At 37.6% G+C, this 17,400-nt stretch overlaps 1 protein-coding gene across 1 annotated transcript in view; it reads left to right on the forward strand.

The window, feature by feature from the left end:
* The window catches only part of LOC139152319 (von Willebrand factor-like), a 48,151-nt gene that overhangs the window by 4,151 nt on the left and 26,600 nt on the right, over positions 1–17,400 (forward strand). Inside the window, exons 2-3 of the mRNA XM_070725462.1 lie at positions 16,359–16,392; positions 17,116–17,253. Of these exons, the coding sequence (XP_070581563.1) occupies positions 16,359–16,392; positions 17,116–17,253 (172 nt within the window). The remainder of the gene's footprint in view (positions 1–16,358; positions 16,393–17,115; positions 17,254–17,400) is intronic.

Here is a 17,400-nt window from a genome sequence, read left to right on the forward strand (position 1 = left end):
CTAAATACGTCAGAGCGATCGAAAAGCAACGTAGTCCGGCTGATCAGAGATCAGATGGCACAATGATATTTGACAGCGCATTAGAGCACTCTCGGAGAAAAGTACCCTTTGTTGCTGTTTGAATGACTAATATGTTTGGGGTATTTTTCTAATATTCCCGTTTCACACAAGACATGTGAAATCTGGAGACTTTTAGCTATTACGAGATGAGGTAGGCCTTTTGCATATTTAAACAGAATCATCTGCATCAAATCACAATTGTTTGTAACGCCATCTAAGGAATTTTAAAGAAAGCAAAAACAATCACTTTTCTCTCTGCTGCTATAGTTGGCAGTGTATCAACTGGTCACAGTCCCTCCCCCACGACTGTCTGAGCAACGTCTGAGAAAATGGTTGACAATTAAAATTGGAGGCGTGGTTTAACAAATTTGCTTTTGCAGGTGAAACTTTTCTATTTCGCGCCACTATTTAATGTGACAGTTGGTGTTTTACTTGACAAATTTAGTGACAGCTAGGAATGACTTACAGTGAGACGCGCTGGTGGTTGGGCCCTTGTTTTGACGTTTCTAACACACCATCAGTGATTTCAGTGTGTACGTTACAGCCCCACTGTAACTCTCGAAATTTGTTGACCTATACAAGACTTCCTATTTTCTCCGGTTTTCTTTAAATGTTACCTATTTGAAGGATATAGTCTTTTTACTACTTTACAAAACGATTCTGTACTGAAAAATTAAATAATTTAATTTTAACCGTTATTTTGATTTTCCGCCAATTTTTAAAAAAACTGGTACTATTACAAAGAAACAAAGCATATGATGTCCCAGTGGAAATCATTCAGCACTGTGCATTACATTAGACTAATATGTTGTTTCCGTGAAGATTCCGATGCACATAATGCATGATGTGCACTATTTTCGCTATATTTGCATGGGGCGCCATTTTACGTTAGGGCACATATTTATTATTTATTTTGTTCAAAATTGCACATGCAGTCCCACTGGGCATTATATTTGTATACATATCCCTCAAGTACAAAATTCCAAAGAACTTGTTTTAGTTATGGAAGTAAAATCACAAAAAATGCTAAAAGATAAGCTAGATTTGTCTATAAACCAAGGCTACTTCCTGCCACTTCTACACCCAGATATGAGCTGAATATGCTCACGTGTTTAACAACAGGTTCATTAATAGTCAGTATACAGACTAGAAATTTTAGCATCTACTCAGCAGAACAAATGTGACCCCTGAATGGAAGGAATTACTTTAATTTTGAAAAAACTTACAAACTTAGTTATCAAGCATTGAAATTGACTGCTGATGGCTCGACATGTAGTGACATTTATCAGACACTACTGGACGCATGAAATAATACAATATGACAAGAATTACAGCATACTTTTTGACTGTTATGAACTTGTGTAAATTAATTGTACCTTTGGCCTGTATTATATGAAAGTGACAAATCAAACGAGAAAGGAGATGTTACGCAACATTTGCAGACCTCATGATAATCACTAACCAAAACACGAGAACAGAGACAGACATTGTATATTCTGACAGCAGTTCAATTGAGCACACGACGCAGGGTGGAAGACAGATTTCTGATAAGACTAGACGTGCATACGGTCTAGTGATATAGTAACTATCTCTGACGAGGATTTATTGTATTATGTTCTTATCTGTAAATACCAAATTGACTGTCAATAACCAAATTCATACCAATATAATCTACACCCGTGTGAGGCGTGTAATAAGAACAATCACATATCTGTTATATCATTATATGTAGAAGGTTTCATCAATTTTCGCACAGTACTCTCAGAGTTAAATCACTAACTACCAAACTTTATTTAATTATGTAAATGAGCGAATTATTAACTTGACACACCAAATGCTTCTCAGTACAAATAAATATATATCAGATCAATATCTGTAGCAAGTTTCATCAAATGTGATGCTGTAAATTTTGGAGTAATAATCACTAATTACAAAGTTCATTGAATATGCAAATGATCCCTTACTTAACTCCACACAACTAAATGCTTTACACCACAATAAGCTTTTTTCGGATCAGTATCTCACGTAGATTTCATCACATTTGGTCTAGGTGTTACGACCACAGGAAGTCGGCAAGGCAAATGGAAATGGCTGTCTAAAATTGTCTTTAGCAAAGTGGTACAATTCCAAGCGGACCCGCTGGCCGCAACAAAAGATGGTCAAATAAAGGAAACTACACGCAAGTTATTGAGAACATTTCCTTATTCTTATTGAAGAACGTCATGTAGTGACAGCAAGAAAATAACTTTACAATATTGAAATTATCTCTACTCTAAGCGTGACCAAAAACGTATTAGTTTTAGCTTTTAAATAAATAACAGAAAGTGTCCACAGGCGCGACGACGAGAGCTCTCTAAACATGAAACACGCTGGTCCACAGTGCCAACTCCGTCCGGACGCATCAGTCCAACGAGAACAGCCACGTAGCAGCTCGACGCACAAGTACAATAATCCTCGTAGAAAGTCACAGCATGAAACTCCTACCACTAGGACGTTTCCAAATAACTGTAATGTACTCACAGGAACTCTGATACCAGAACTTCCTCAAGCGTCAACAGGCACACAAAGTTTCTAGACTGCAGTCACAATTTTGGCACCAGCGGGAAAAGTCCGTAAAGTCGGCCTCGGTCTTCAAAACTGGGAAACTCAGTGGACGTGGACTTCCGACGATCCCAGCACTTGCGGAAGTCAAAGTGACGTGGAAATGAACACGTTTATATACGACAAAAACACATTATTCATAAACCACCTGGTCACGCAAAATAAGCAATCGAAAACAAAAGGGATTCAAACTATGTTACCTGGTCACTAGAAAAATGATAGAGGGCGTTTATCTCGTAAACACAGTTATTTCGAGTTATATGACTAATTACAAAACTTCATAAAATATTCAAATGAGCTATTTGTTAACTTAACACTGCCAAATGCTTGTCAGTTCAATTAGATATTTATCAGATCAATATCTGTACCCGATTTCACTGACCTGGGTGCCGTAATTTCAGAGTTATATACCTAATTACAAAGTTCATTGAATATGCAAATGAACCCATAATTAACTTTACACTACTAAATGCTTTACACCATAGTTAGATATCAGTCGGATCAGTATCTGCAGCAGATTTCATCACATTTGGTGCAGTTATATCGGAGTTATATGACTAATTACAAAACTTCATAAAATATGCAAATAAGCTATTTATTAACTTGACACAGCCCAATGCTTCTAAGTATAATTAGATATATATCAGATCAATATTTGTTGTAAGTATTATCAAATTTCCTGCAGGAATTTCAGAGTTATGTCACTAATAACCAAAGTTCATTACATATGCAAATGAGTAGATAATTGACATGACACTCACAGTATCATGATAATGTTCTGAGATTGTCATCTGTGAAAAAGTTTCATGAAAATTTTGTGCAGTGTTTCTTTGATATATGTCTTCACTGTCATTACCGTCTCCATAGGGAAACCATCGTACGGAAAAAGCGATATTGCATAACTTCATTAATATGAAGCCACACTAACCAAAATCTAATAAGTTCTTGCAAGGAGCATATGGTACCTGTCTACCAAATCCGATATGAATCCATTCAGGCGTTTTTGAGTTATCGTGTAAACAGACAGACAGACAGACACACACACACACACACACACACACACACACGGACAGACAGACATCGCTATGACATTAGACCATGTGTTCACACACGTGAGCTAAAAATATCTATGAGCACAGATTTCACTTTTACACCAATTACTGGTAATCCTTCGATGATAAAGTTACGATATCGATGTTTCTCATGGGCTCTGGCAATAATGCGAGGACACTAATACTCAATGATGCATACAGTTTCATTTTTCTACAAACAAAGACGTTTCCTGCAAATGAATTGTCTCCTGTAAACTAGTTTACTGTACTATAGTGTGAGGTGATTGTTTTTATTTGAGCAAGGGCGTCGAAAAAGATCGTTTGGTTAGGAGGGTTCGCATAGCTTAGACCGTCAACTCTTCAACATGTTACGTCATAGCACTTGTTGTAGCGGATAGCGTCGCAGGTTCCTGTCATGCAGATTGCGATGTCTTCCCGATTAAAAACAAGAAGTTACAACTACAAAAGAAGAAAATCACCGTTAAAACTGAGGATATCGCCAATTTATTATTTGTAGTTTCCTAAATTGAGTATTTTTCCATTTTGTTTAATTTAAATCATTCTGAAATTGACGTTTCATCTCTTCGAGTGGGGACCACTGATGGACCACGTCTAAATCCATCCACGATCTTGGTGTTTATTTAAATCGCTCTGCAGATATGAGTACTCACATGCTCCCCATTGAATTGGTCGACTTAGAAATGTTTGTAACAGATCGCACAAACACTGAAAGACTCGTTCATGCATTTGTAACATCACGTCTCCATAATTGCAATATCTTGCTGTTCTGTATCGAAGGTAAGCGTCTCTATAAACTCCGTTTACTTCAAAATTATGCTACACGTCTTGTCATACGTACAAAAATGCATGAGCACATCACACCTGTAAGGTGGGAGCTATACTGGCTACCTACCCACGTTAGAATTGACTTCAAAATTCTTCTTTATTCTAGAAAAATCTTGCACAATCAAGCACTTGGTTATCTTTCTGATCTGATCACAGTTCGCATTAATAAACATTTGACACGCTCAGCGTTCGCACCCGCTTTGGAGCCAGTAAAATGGAAACAGAAACATTTCGGCTATCGTTCTTTCTCCAAAGCAGCTCCGATTCTGTGGAATGTCTTACCAAAAGAAATTAGGTTGTTCTTATCTGTTGCTTCTTTTAAAAAAGTTCTTAAAACACATCTCTTCAGTAAGCACTATGACTATGTCACCATTTTGTTTTTCCTTTGTATTTTTTATCACTTTGCCTTGTCGAGTGTGCCTTCTTATCAGTGCGTTTTTATTATTGTACTCTTGTAAAAATTGTAATTTTTATTATTGTAAAGCGGTTTGATATTTTATCGTTGGTAATCGCTTTGGAACAATAAATTAGTATTAAATATACGAGGGTTTAATTACTGCGCGGCTGCCACGACTGCATCATCAATTGCATACCCCGTACTTCAGAAGGGAGGAGATTGGGATTCATGATGCTATTCATGTCAAAGAGGACAATTTGAGGGCAACGATCTAAAAGAGGCTATTAATAGGTTGACACACAGAACACTTGAACGACAAACTTTAAGAACGCATTGCTTATGGCAAAATCAAATATCGATGTACAGATTTGAAACGCCAAAATTGTGAAGCAAAAACATTCTTTTTAATATAGAGTCGAAATCCCTTGTCAGAAACTAATAAAGTGAGATGCCTCCTAACGGAATGAAACATAGTAAGATATTTAAATATTGAGTAACAGTACCGCTTTGCACTAAACGCGCCACTATAAACATGCATGCCAGCATGCATGCGTACACACGTATATAGATACATACGTACGTACGTACGTACATACGTACATACATACATACATACATACATACATACATACATACATACATACATACATACATACATACATACATACATACATACATACATATAACACCGAAAGTTTTAGCAGCCCGACATCGAACTATGCGGGGAATGTTAGAGATAATAGACAGGTTTGGCTACACATTTAATGTGCACGTGAACGCGTAACGTCACGAACATCTGCGATGATGTCATCGACTTGTGGGTATGTTCTCCACGTTCACAGAGAGGGCATCGCGTATTTACGTGGAGACAACTGTTTTCACGCTATTTGTGAACGTGTAAATTCATTGTCATCTTTAGGTGTCAAAACATCATAGAACTGTGAATCATTCATGCACATGGTTAGTTAGATATATGATAGTGACATCCTTAAAGAAATTTCTGAATTTTTTGCGAATTTCCTCGTCGATTCGCAGCATACCGGGTAACCTTTGAGCCATCTCAGAAACAGACTACGGGAACTCGAGCCGAACAGAATCATTTCTTGCGCGTGCCACACGAACGGGTTACCTAACGCGTAGCCAAACTGATTTTTGTACGTGAACGTTTACGCCAACGCCAACGTGGATTCTACGCATTCACGTTCACGTAAAAGGTGTAGCCAAACCTGTCTAATGCACTATTCACGGCATCCATTCCCATCATAACTTTAAATTACTCAAAAAAAATAACAAAAGTTAAAGCAATAGACCCTTTTCATAAGTCTAGCGCCCTCCTGTCGCCTTAATAAATTTGAAGTCAAAGCGAGGCCACTGGGGAAAACCCTCCAGGCCCTGCCCAGTGGCCTCCAGGCCCTGCCCAGGGTTTTCCCCAGTGGCCTCGCTTTGACTTCAAATTCACAGTGGCCACAGGAGGACGCTAGACTTATGATAAGGGTCAATTGTCTCTTTAAATAGGGTTACTTTATTCCTTTTTCCTGTACTGAAAACGGAACAATATTATAGACAGCATTGATGAATGGTTTTTTTCTGCTTGTACAGTCTATTACAAATGCATGTGATAAATGAGTAGGGATTTTGATTACGCGGTACTTCTCGTTCTGTAAGAGGCAAAAGGGGTACATATTGTGTGTGGGTAGAGGTGGATATGAAAGGGGGTGTCCCGGCTGCTTCTGCGGAATTGTTTTGAAATTTTGAGTCAAAATGGTGTTGTTTGTGCATTATGGGACGGATGCCGGTACAATTTTAAGTTCGCCTTACTAACTTAGTATTTCGATACCACCCAGGCATAGCCTCAAACCTTTTTCAAATCTCTCATGGTCAATTTTTTCTCCATCAAGAGGTGTTCGGGGAAAGAATTTCATCATTCTTGAAATGAACGAGTTTAAGTCGATGTTTTTCCCCCATTGTGGTGTATTGTATAGTAGTATCGTCACTGACTGATGACATAACGAGGAGTATTTTATTGAATCATATAAAATCGTACGTAAAAGTGTGCCAGTCAGCACTCTAACAAATTAGAAAGGTGAAGTCTTTCAAATTGCTTTGTCAATAACTTTTGGACCAGTATTATTAATTGCTCACTCAGCATGTGTGGTGTCTGCAGACTAAAACATGTACAGCTTATCATAAATATCATCCAGTGCGGATATTATTAAAATCATCGCCATTAAAACACCACAGAATGGCCTAGTATATATGTAAGACATTAATAAGGATCGCTTTTCTCTGATCTTTGCTACATTGTTGATAGCAAAATGTAGGCAATCTGTTGCAAGACTCCCTAGTACCTGTGCAAAATTTAACGATTATTGTCTGTTTCCTAAATTGATTTCTGAATATACAAAAACGAATTTGAATTAGTCATCATAAAGACAACACCAAATTCGAAAATTGCGTCAGATTCTAATTGGTGAGTACAAGAACATAAAATATCTGAATTAAAGTAGCCCCAAAAATTGAAACTACGCTAAGGCCGCGTTCAAAAAGATGGCGAGGGGGGCTGTAGGAATTCAGGGGGGATTCGAAAATTTTGGGGTAATCGAAGAGAGACTTGAAAGTTTTGCTCTGCCTATAAGGGGGACCTAAAAATATTTTGATTCCCAACACTTTGATTTCGTGCGATGGTTCTAATGTTAGTAATAATTGAACAAACTGTAGAACCGTTTTGTTGCATTTTTTGTCTTTAATTTCGAAAAAATCTAAAAATGTATGAATGCCATTAAATTTTCGTAAAACAAGTTGGCCTTGTAATGGGACAGGAGCTGCAACTGTTAATAACTTTTTGAATATTTCTTTGCAATGTATCAAACACAGTTTCTTTGTGTCTCTGTGCAGCATGCTGGGAAACACAATATTCAGTTTGTCAACAAAGTCCGTTTGTCTAAATATTGGTGATAATTAAATGATACAAATGCACTTTACACGTAAGCTGTAATAGCAAGCTGAATACTGGACAGCTCAACATGCTGTAGGGAGTACACCAAGAATGCAATTGTATATACTGAAAAAAACTATTGTCAAAATAAAAAGTTAATACAACTACTACACTGCTACTACATACTGGCAGTGACAGTGATACACGTAGCTCTGACTTTGATGTAGTTTACGAAGATTTTCGGTCATAGGACACTCAATTGACAGTGAAACATACATCTACTTGTACACAAGATCCAGCCAGAAACCAACACATAGAAGACTAGGGGACTAACAGTTACCATGGATTTTTGAATTCTGGCATATGAGAACAATCAAATATTAGAGAAAAGAAATGGGGTCACCATACTTGATCTTATACAAATGTACGATGAAAAGTCAGTTTTTCTAAAATCACTTAAAATCAATATATAAAGCCATTTATTTCAAGTTCATGCAGTGAACGAAATTTTCACAACTCGAAGAACAATAACACAAAAGTAAAACGTTCAACCGTAAAGACTGTAATTTAAATGGAAAAATGTATGACTAAATGAAATCGTTTATTTTTAATCAAATTGCCATTATAACACCAAAAATTTTTGAGATTAAAACATTCATTTGATGGGATATTCTAACCTTCCAGGATTGTCAATTTTGTAAAACATTTATGAGTGGCATCTAAGTTGTATATGTCTTGTACTTTTGAAAAAAAATCATTAGGTCACTGTGTTCATTTTTCACAATTTGGTAAAACGTAGCAAGGAATACAAAATTTTCACACTCTCGCATGATTGTCATTTTATGTGCTTTTCACCTTGTGCCATTGACTTGGCCAGAGTTGGATAAACTCAAGTCGGCTAGACAGAGAAATCCAAACGTCCAATGATGCATTTAAAAATGAATCAGTTAAGAACTTGCCCTAGGTATATGGCTCTACAACCTGCTGATAAGAGGTAGTGTTTCAACATCTGCATGCAGAACTACACAACACATGTTTATTTTCACTCTGCGTTCATTCCTAAGAAATATGCGGCTATATGGTAATAAGGGGGGGGGCTCGAAATTTTGAGGTTATTAAGAGGGGGGCCTGAAAATTTGTGAGTGTATTGAGGGGGATTTGAAAAATAATACGATTTCAATCGCGATTCCTCCAGCCCCCCCCCCCTCACCATTTTTGAACGTAGCCTAAAAACGGATTCGTCGATGCAAGAAAACCACATAGAATAGAATTTGACTTGGCCGTCAGCAATAGACCGGGATGGGGGTTAGCACGACGCTTCCTTTTCAGAAACGTCAGACAGTGCCAGCAGTCACAAGTCAGAAACAAAGTAGGTATATGGCTCTACAACCTACAACTGTACGGATCTTTCATTTCTTCGAGTAGGGACCATTGATGTTACTACGTCTAAATCCATCCATGATCTTGGTATTTATTTAAATCGCTGTGCAGATATGAGTACTCAATGCTCTCCATTAAATAGGTTGACGTAGAAATATTTAATATATCGCACAAACACTGAAAGACTTGTGCACGCTTTTGTAACATCACGTCTCCATAACTGCAATATCTTACTGTTCTGTATCGAAGGTAAGCGTCTCTATAAACTCCGTTTAGGCTACGTTCACAAATAACGATTAGGGGGGGGGGATGGGTGGAGGAATTGCGATTGAAATCTTATTTTTTTCAGACCCCCCCCCAATTAATACCCTTAAAATTTTGGAATGCCCCACTCTATATGATCAAAAATTTTCAAGTCCCCCCTCAACTATCACAGACCAACATATTTGTAAAGGATGTGCACGCAGAAAAAAATAAACTCGTATTGCGCCGTTCCGCTCACAGGTGTTCAAGACTACCTATTATTAGCACTTTGTAAATCATATTCCTAAGGCAAGTTCTTAAATTGATTCATTTTTAAACGCATCAGTGAACTTTTTGGATTTATCAGTCTAAGCCAACTTGAGTTAATCCAACTCTGGCCAGGTCAATGCTCCTGCCGAAGAGCACACAAAATGACGATCATGAGAGCCTAGGCAAATTGTGAATTCCGGCTAATTGCCATATTGTAAAAAGCTAACCACAGTGACCCAACAAAAATTTGTTTCACAAGTACAATACATATATGGATTAGATGCTATTCAAAATTGCCGATACTGGAAAGTTACAATATTCCATCAACTAAATGTTTCAATCTAAGAAATATTGGGTGTAATAATGAAAAATTTTATTAAAAAATAAATAATTCAATTGAGTCACATATTCTTTATTTCGTCTTTACTGTTCAAAGTTTTACTTTTGTATTATTTATGACGAGAATTTGAAAATTTAGAAAACAAGCATGCCTATCTTTTTTCTTTAATATTTGATTATTTTCATATGCCAGAATTCAAAAATCACTGGTCTTCCATGTGTTGTCCTCTGGCCTAATCTTGGGAACAAGTATTTTTCACGGTCATGAATGTCATTTGACCCAAATTCTTATTCAACAACCATGTACATCAGAGTCAGAGCTATCTCTATCACTGCTCAGGTATGCAGTGACAGTGCAGTAGCAGGGCAGTATGTAAGAGTGATACTGCCCGTAGGAGTAGCTGTATTAACTTTGATAATTTTGACAATATTTTAGTTCAGTTTATACAACTGTGTTCTTGTTCTACTCCCTACAGTATGTTGAGCTGTCAGCTTGCTATCACAGCCTGTGTATGTGCACCATGCATTTGTATCACTGACAACTGACTGTCAGTCTGGACTCTAATAAACTATCACCTAATACATATTTATATATACAGACTTAGTCGACAAACTGAATATTGTGTGTTTGAGCATGCCTTAGGGAGACAACAAGAAACTGCGTTTATTACATAGAAATATTGCAAAAATCATCAACAGTTGCAGCTTCTGCCTTACTAGGCTCAAATTTGGTTTTTTATGACAAATCACACAAGTTTAGATTTTTTCGAGATAAAAGTCATGAAATGTGACAAAATGGTTCTAAATTTTGTTCAATTATTACTAACATTACAACAATTGGATGACATAAAATGGCATTCGTTTTTCATGGAATTAGGTACAAAAACTTTGAAAATGTAAAACACAAAGGGAACCGAACAATTTTTAAGTCCCCCTACTACCCCAAAAATCTTCGAATCCCCCTTGTATTCCTCCAGCCCCCTAACCTTTTTTTGTGAATGCAGCCTTACTTCAAAATTATGCTGCACGTCTTTTCATACGTACAAAAATGCGTGAGCACATCACACCTGTAAGGCGGAGCTATACTGGCTACCTACCCATGTAGGAATTGACTACGAAATTCTTCTTTTATTGTATAAAAATCTTGCACAAACAAGCACTTGGTTATCTTTCTGATCTGATCACAGTTCGCGTTCCTAAACGTTTGACACGCTCAGCGTTCGCATCCGCTTTGGAGCCAGTGAACTGGGAACAGAAACACTTCAGCTATCGTCCTTTCTCTGATGCAGTTCCCATTCTATGGAATGTCTTACGAAAAGAAATTAGGCTGTTCTCATCTGTTGCTTCTTTTAAAACAGTTTTTAAAAACACATATCTTCACTATGACTATGTCACCGTTTTGTTTTTTGTTGTATTTTTTTATCACATTGCCTTGTCGTGTGCGCCTTCTTATCAGTGCACTTTTTATTATTGTACTCTTATAAACATTGTAATTTTTATTATCGTTGTATTTTTATTGTAAAGCGGTTTGATATTTTATCGTTGGTAATCGCTCTGGGACAATCAATCATTATTGAATTTTTGACCGTTTAATTACTGCGCGGCTGGCACGACTGCATCATCAATTGCATACCCTGTACCTCAGAAGGGAAGAGATTGGGATTCATGATGCTATTCGTGTCAAAGCATAGATATATACATAGATACATACATAGATACATACATGGATACATAGATAGATACATAGATACATACATACATACATACATACATACATACATACATACATACATACATACATACATACATACATACATACATACATACATACTTGTGTACATACATATGTACATACAACCTACATACATACATGTACTTGTGTACATACATATGTACATATACGTAACGGCCAAAATTTGGGAGTGCGTGTGTCTGTCCTCGAGGCGTATTTTACCTTAATCAAGACTTTCAATTTTAAAGTCGACTCTCTAAGTTTAGTACACTGCGAAGACCTCGGTCCTATTTCTGAGGATAGTGTATTGCATTCCCAATTAAAGGACCATATATTTGTCACACAATTAATTACATTACTTTCTGATTTTGCAATGCATGCTACACATTAACCCTTCAAGTGCCAAAGTCAATTTTGTCACCTTTTGTAAAATAAACAGAATGCAGACATTGTTTTTCAGATCCAGGCCATTTATTTTCAGTTTTCCCAAAAATTTTGATAAAAAACAGTATGAAAGAAACGTTTGTCCTTCTGGTCAAAAATTATCAACACAATTACAGGAAAATTTATAAAAAATTGTAAAATGTTGCTCTAAAATTTAGGTGGGAAAAATTACAGCACTCAGACGGTTAATTGCCTCATGATGACAACCTATGAGAGGTTGCCATTGGCCTCTCCCACTGATGACATGCAAGAACCACCGTTCCCAATTCCTCGTTTCGAAAGACAAGATGGCCTAATCCCGGGACCCAAGCAAGGCGATCGAATATCTCTGATTTAAAATCATATAAAAATACACACAAATTCTAAATTTACGCAACTGCACACCTTACATGAGCATTGACTTCGGTTCGGACAATCACATTCTTATTTTATAGGTTGTAATTTGTCATTTGTGTAAGAAATAACTAGTGTGAACAACACGAACGTATGCAACAACCCAAGCGATAGCATTTCGTTCTATAGTAACGGTCTAAAACGTTGCTGCTTGAAGATTCAACCCAAATACCTAAATACACCAGTGGTCCACTCAGTTCAATGAAAATAATATTTTGCCACAACCTAGCATGTTATACGTACACATGAGGAAGAAAAGAGACGATGCATGGTATCTGCACTTTGCAGGAAGCGAAACTGCAGGATGTGATCGTATCATTAATGCTATTACCCTATAGGCAGAGCTTCGGCAACTTAGCAAAAGAAATTCAGATGTCAAGGAAGTGTCTAAATTGTAAAAATCTGAATTATTGTGACTGCGACAAAATAGACTAATTTTGCCGCATAAAGTACATTACAATCTTGACCTGATTCCACATCAAGTAGAGTTTAGTCTTTGGGTCGAATACGATATATTTTCACATTAGCTACAGTAGTAGACACTCTATAAAGTCCACGGTATATGTAGATGTTTGCTCTGCACCTAAGGACAGTCTACGACCCTAAGCTTATATCACTCTTAAGCCCGGCCCTCCGTATTGGATTTACATAGGCAAATGGAAAAGAATTTAAGGTCTGGAGTGAATATATAATTTGCAAATTTTGCAGTTTTTCAAGTAGTCTGATAACAACCAAAACTCTGACATAGTGTGCAGGAAGTATAGAGATTGTCGTGAGAAGATTTGGAATACATAGTGTTGCAGCGGACCGAAGAAAAACACTCATAAGATTATTATACCTGAAAGCCCTGATATCTGACTGCATATCTGACTAAGTTCCAGAGGAAACGGATTTTGATGCAAATTTTAGATACATTTGGTGATGTCACTAAGTATCTTAATATCACCGAACCGTGCATTGCAGTTATCATTCCGTATGCCCCGATTTCAGACTTTGGGTGTGGAGGTTTTCCTGGCGGAGAAACGACAGACAGTACCAGCTGTCACACGCTAGAGACAACGTAAAACCATTGTCGGTTTAGATATGCTGGAACCAGCAGTGCATGGTGCCATATGTGAAAGCAGAGTGGGAGTTTTGGGACTGTTCAGTTTTTACGGCCGGGGGGTGGCAAAATCCAGGGGGTCATCGTAATTTTGTAATCCGCAAAGGGGGGGGGGGAGTTCATCGCTTTTTCACTGGTAGGAAGGGAGGGTCACCACATATTCAAAAACATAATACCTACAATAAAGTTCACTTTATGCCATGGCCATGATCGACCCCCTTTACCGGCGGGCCGGCTTCGGCGGCCCACTACAATAAATTGACTTTATGTAATGCCCCATGACCCTCTTAACGGGCAGACGCCTTTGGTGCCCCACTCCAATTAGGTTTAATTCATGCAATTGCCATGATCGACCCTCTTTACCGGCGGGCCGTCTTCGGTGGCACACTACAATAAATAGGTTTACTTCATGCAATGGCCATGATCGACGTGTGGCCCATGACCCTCTTTACCGGCAGGCCCGGACTTTGCCAACCCACTACAATAAGCAGCAGGCTGCCTTCGGTGGCCAACTCATATTACAGTAGTATCTGGTTAAGTGCCTATCTCATCTTTGAAAGACCATTTACATGCTCACGACCCTGAATGGTAGCACTGAGACAAAAAGGGGAATTTGCATAACAGTGTGATGGACATAAGTTGTCTATGGAAATGAAGTTAAAAATTGCCTTACAGTTGTCCTAATTAACAGACATTTGCATGGATGTGGCTGAGAAGTTTGTGCACTGGCATCTCTGCTACACGGATAAAGTGCGCTGCATACCGGAGTTCAAATCCAAACCGTGCGGGTATTTGACATATGGGTTTTGGTTATTTTCAGCTGGGGGGGGGGGGGGTCATCAAATTTTTTTAGTCTGACAAAGGGGTGGTCATCTTTTTTCACAAAAAAGCAGGGGGTCTATATTTTTTGAAAACCAGCGACAAGATTTTACCCGCCCCCAGGCCGTAAAAACTGAACGGTCCCTCAGCAGGTTTTGTTTTGTTTATTCTTGTTTTAATAGTATTATATTATATTGTAGATATACGTACATAGAAGATCAGTTGCGTGTGAATCAGTACACAGTACCAGTCTGACCACCGTTGAAGATACTTTCCGAGAGACTCACACTGTGGTCTGCTGAAATGAAGCAACATACTGTCCAACTGATCGTCATTCTAAGTCTGAGTGTAAGCCTTGTGCTGACAGACGATAGCAATGTGAGTATACTCTGTACTTTGAAATGGAGTGCGACTGCTTTTATGAAAAGGAGTGTGCTATAGTCCAATCTGATATTCTTCGTATGGCGATAGATTTTTCAAAGAAAATCGTCGATTTATTTACTTTTTCAATATATGGGTAATAACACAGAAAGTAAAAAATTAACATGTGAATCTTCGTGATTTTGATGTGTTACCTTTTCAAAAACTAAACATAATCTTATTTTTACACCATTACTCTTAATATTCATTTATTTAAAATTTACTCTACAATATTATTTTTCTGCCTGTAAGTAAAAAACGCTGCGCTCAGATTTGTTCTTCAATAGCATCACAAACGGGATTTTCCTAATGAGCGGTATAGTTCGATCTGGCGACCGATTCATCTGTTTTCTTTCACCCTATGTGGAAATGAGTAGACTCGACGGGTACGTCCCCCACCCATCCGTGAACTGCAATGTAAGGCTCTGTATGTTGAAGGTTATAAAATATTTTGAGAGAAGTGCAACTTTTAATTATCGTTACATGTCATTTTTAATGTGATGGTTTCCCTACCATCCGCAAAATATTAAAATTGATGATCACCACCTTCCTCAAAGTTTGACCATACATGCAACGTTATGAATGGCCTCGGGGAAACCAGACCAGTTCGCCAAGTACCAACATGTACCCTGACATGTGTGTTACTAGATGTAAACCGAATGTCCTCACGTGTTTTACAACAGGTTCATTAATAGTAGTGCGCTTCACAAAAAAGCAGATATCTGTTATATCATTATGTGTAGCAGGTTTCAGTAGCAGTTAAATCACTAATTACAAAACATAATTTAATATGCAAATGAACTATTTATTATTTTGACACTTCTCAATGCTTCAAGGGACAATTACATATCTCTCAGATCAACATATGTGTTGAGAAACGTTATACAAAGATAGCTACGTTTCTAAATTCCTTGACAATGAAGACAATATATATAATATGTTGCACGTTTCATCAAATCTACAGTAATAATGTAATTTTGGAGTAATATCACAAATTCATAAAATATGCAAATAAACCCTTAATTAACTTGACACTGCTCGCTGTTTCATAGCACAATATCATATCAATATCAGTGGCAGGTTTCACCAAATTTTGGTGTCGTAATTTCAGAGTTATATACCTAATTACAAAGTTCATTTAAATATGTAAATGAACCCTAATTAACTTTATACTACTAGCTGCACTACTCGCTGCTTTACAACACAGACAGACAGATACACACATACACATTCACACGGACAGACAGACAGACATCGCGACGTTAGCTCACATGTTGGAACACGTGAGCTAAAAATGTTAACATTTATGCTACTTAATTTTACAGCAAGTGTCCGGCAATTTCAGCGTGGAAAAAAGAGGTGGGTAACATTTAAACTAGACGAAGCGGTAGCCTGCTTACTTTGCTGCGACCCTGAACTGTTGCATTAATACAACAAGTCTTCATGTGCACGTATTACTTGTGCAAAATACAGGAAAATACAAACCACTTTCCTTCCTTTTGATGCTTTTAGCGCGAACGTATCGGAGATTTATCATAGAGTATGCAGCATAAATACTTATATATTCTACCAACGTGGGATCCCTTGATAACATTGGCAATTTGAAACCTTTAAGGTTGTATTATCGATTCAGATTCACTATGAACACTCGAAGATTAAGGCTTATAAATTGCAGAGATAAAGAATGAATAAATTTGCGATCATACGTTTTATTCTAATTGCTGAATATATGCTGAAGCCATATTGTAACGATAGCAAACGTCTCAGCAGTACAGCAGCACCGTTTTTGAAAAAAACTCAGCTTTTATAGTGAACCCTACGGACTTCCCACACTGAGTCATATTGAGGCTATTCAGATGTTACCATGACCAGCGCTCTCACGCAAATACTCACAAAACTTTTTTTTGCCACTGAATGAATAAATTTACGATCATACATTATATTCTAAAGACGTCTAATTGACAAAACGAGATATAACGGTAAACAGAAATCATTCTAGACTCTGCAGGTAAACTGCAACTGTACACAACTTGGTGTGGAAAATGAAAGAAAGCGTTTAAATTAACCATTTCTGCTATAAAGAGTTTTCGGGGAAAGATGCCATTGTCCAGGACTGCAACGCCACGTCACCAGGTTCGAGGTGTATTGTCGGATGCCCAATAGGTCAACATGTCGAGTCTAGTGACTGTACTTTTGGAACGTGCTGCAAGCAACCAAAAAGTGAGTTATTAAGACTAAATGTTATAAAAGTAACCATTATCAAGTGTTGGTACCCCGTAAATAACAGAGAAGGAAGGCAGAGAGAGACAGACAGGCAGGCAGACAGACAGACAAGGAATTTCCACTAGAGAAAGTTTTAAAGAGAGC

The sequence above is a fragment of the Ptychodera flava genome, chromosome 15, assembly GCF_041260155.1.
Source record: "Ptychodera flava strain L36383 chromosome 15, AS_Pfla_20210202, whole genome shotgun sequence".
Classification (NCBI taxonomy): domain Eukaryota; kingdom Metazoa; phylum Hemichordata; class Enteropneusta; family Ptychoderidae; genus Ptychodera; species Ptychodera flava.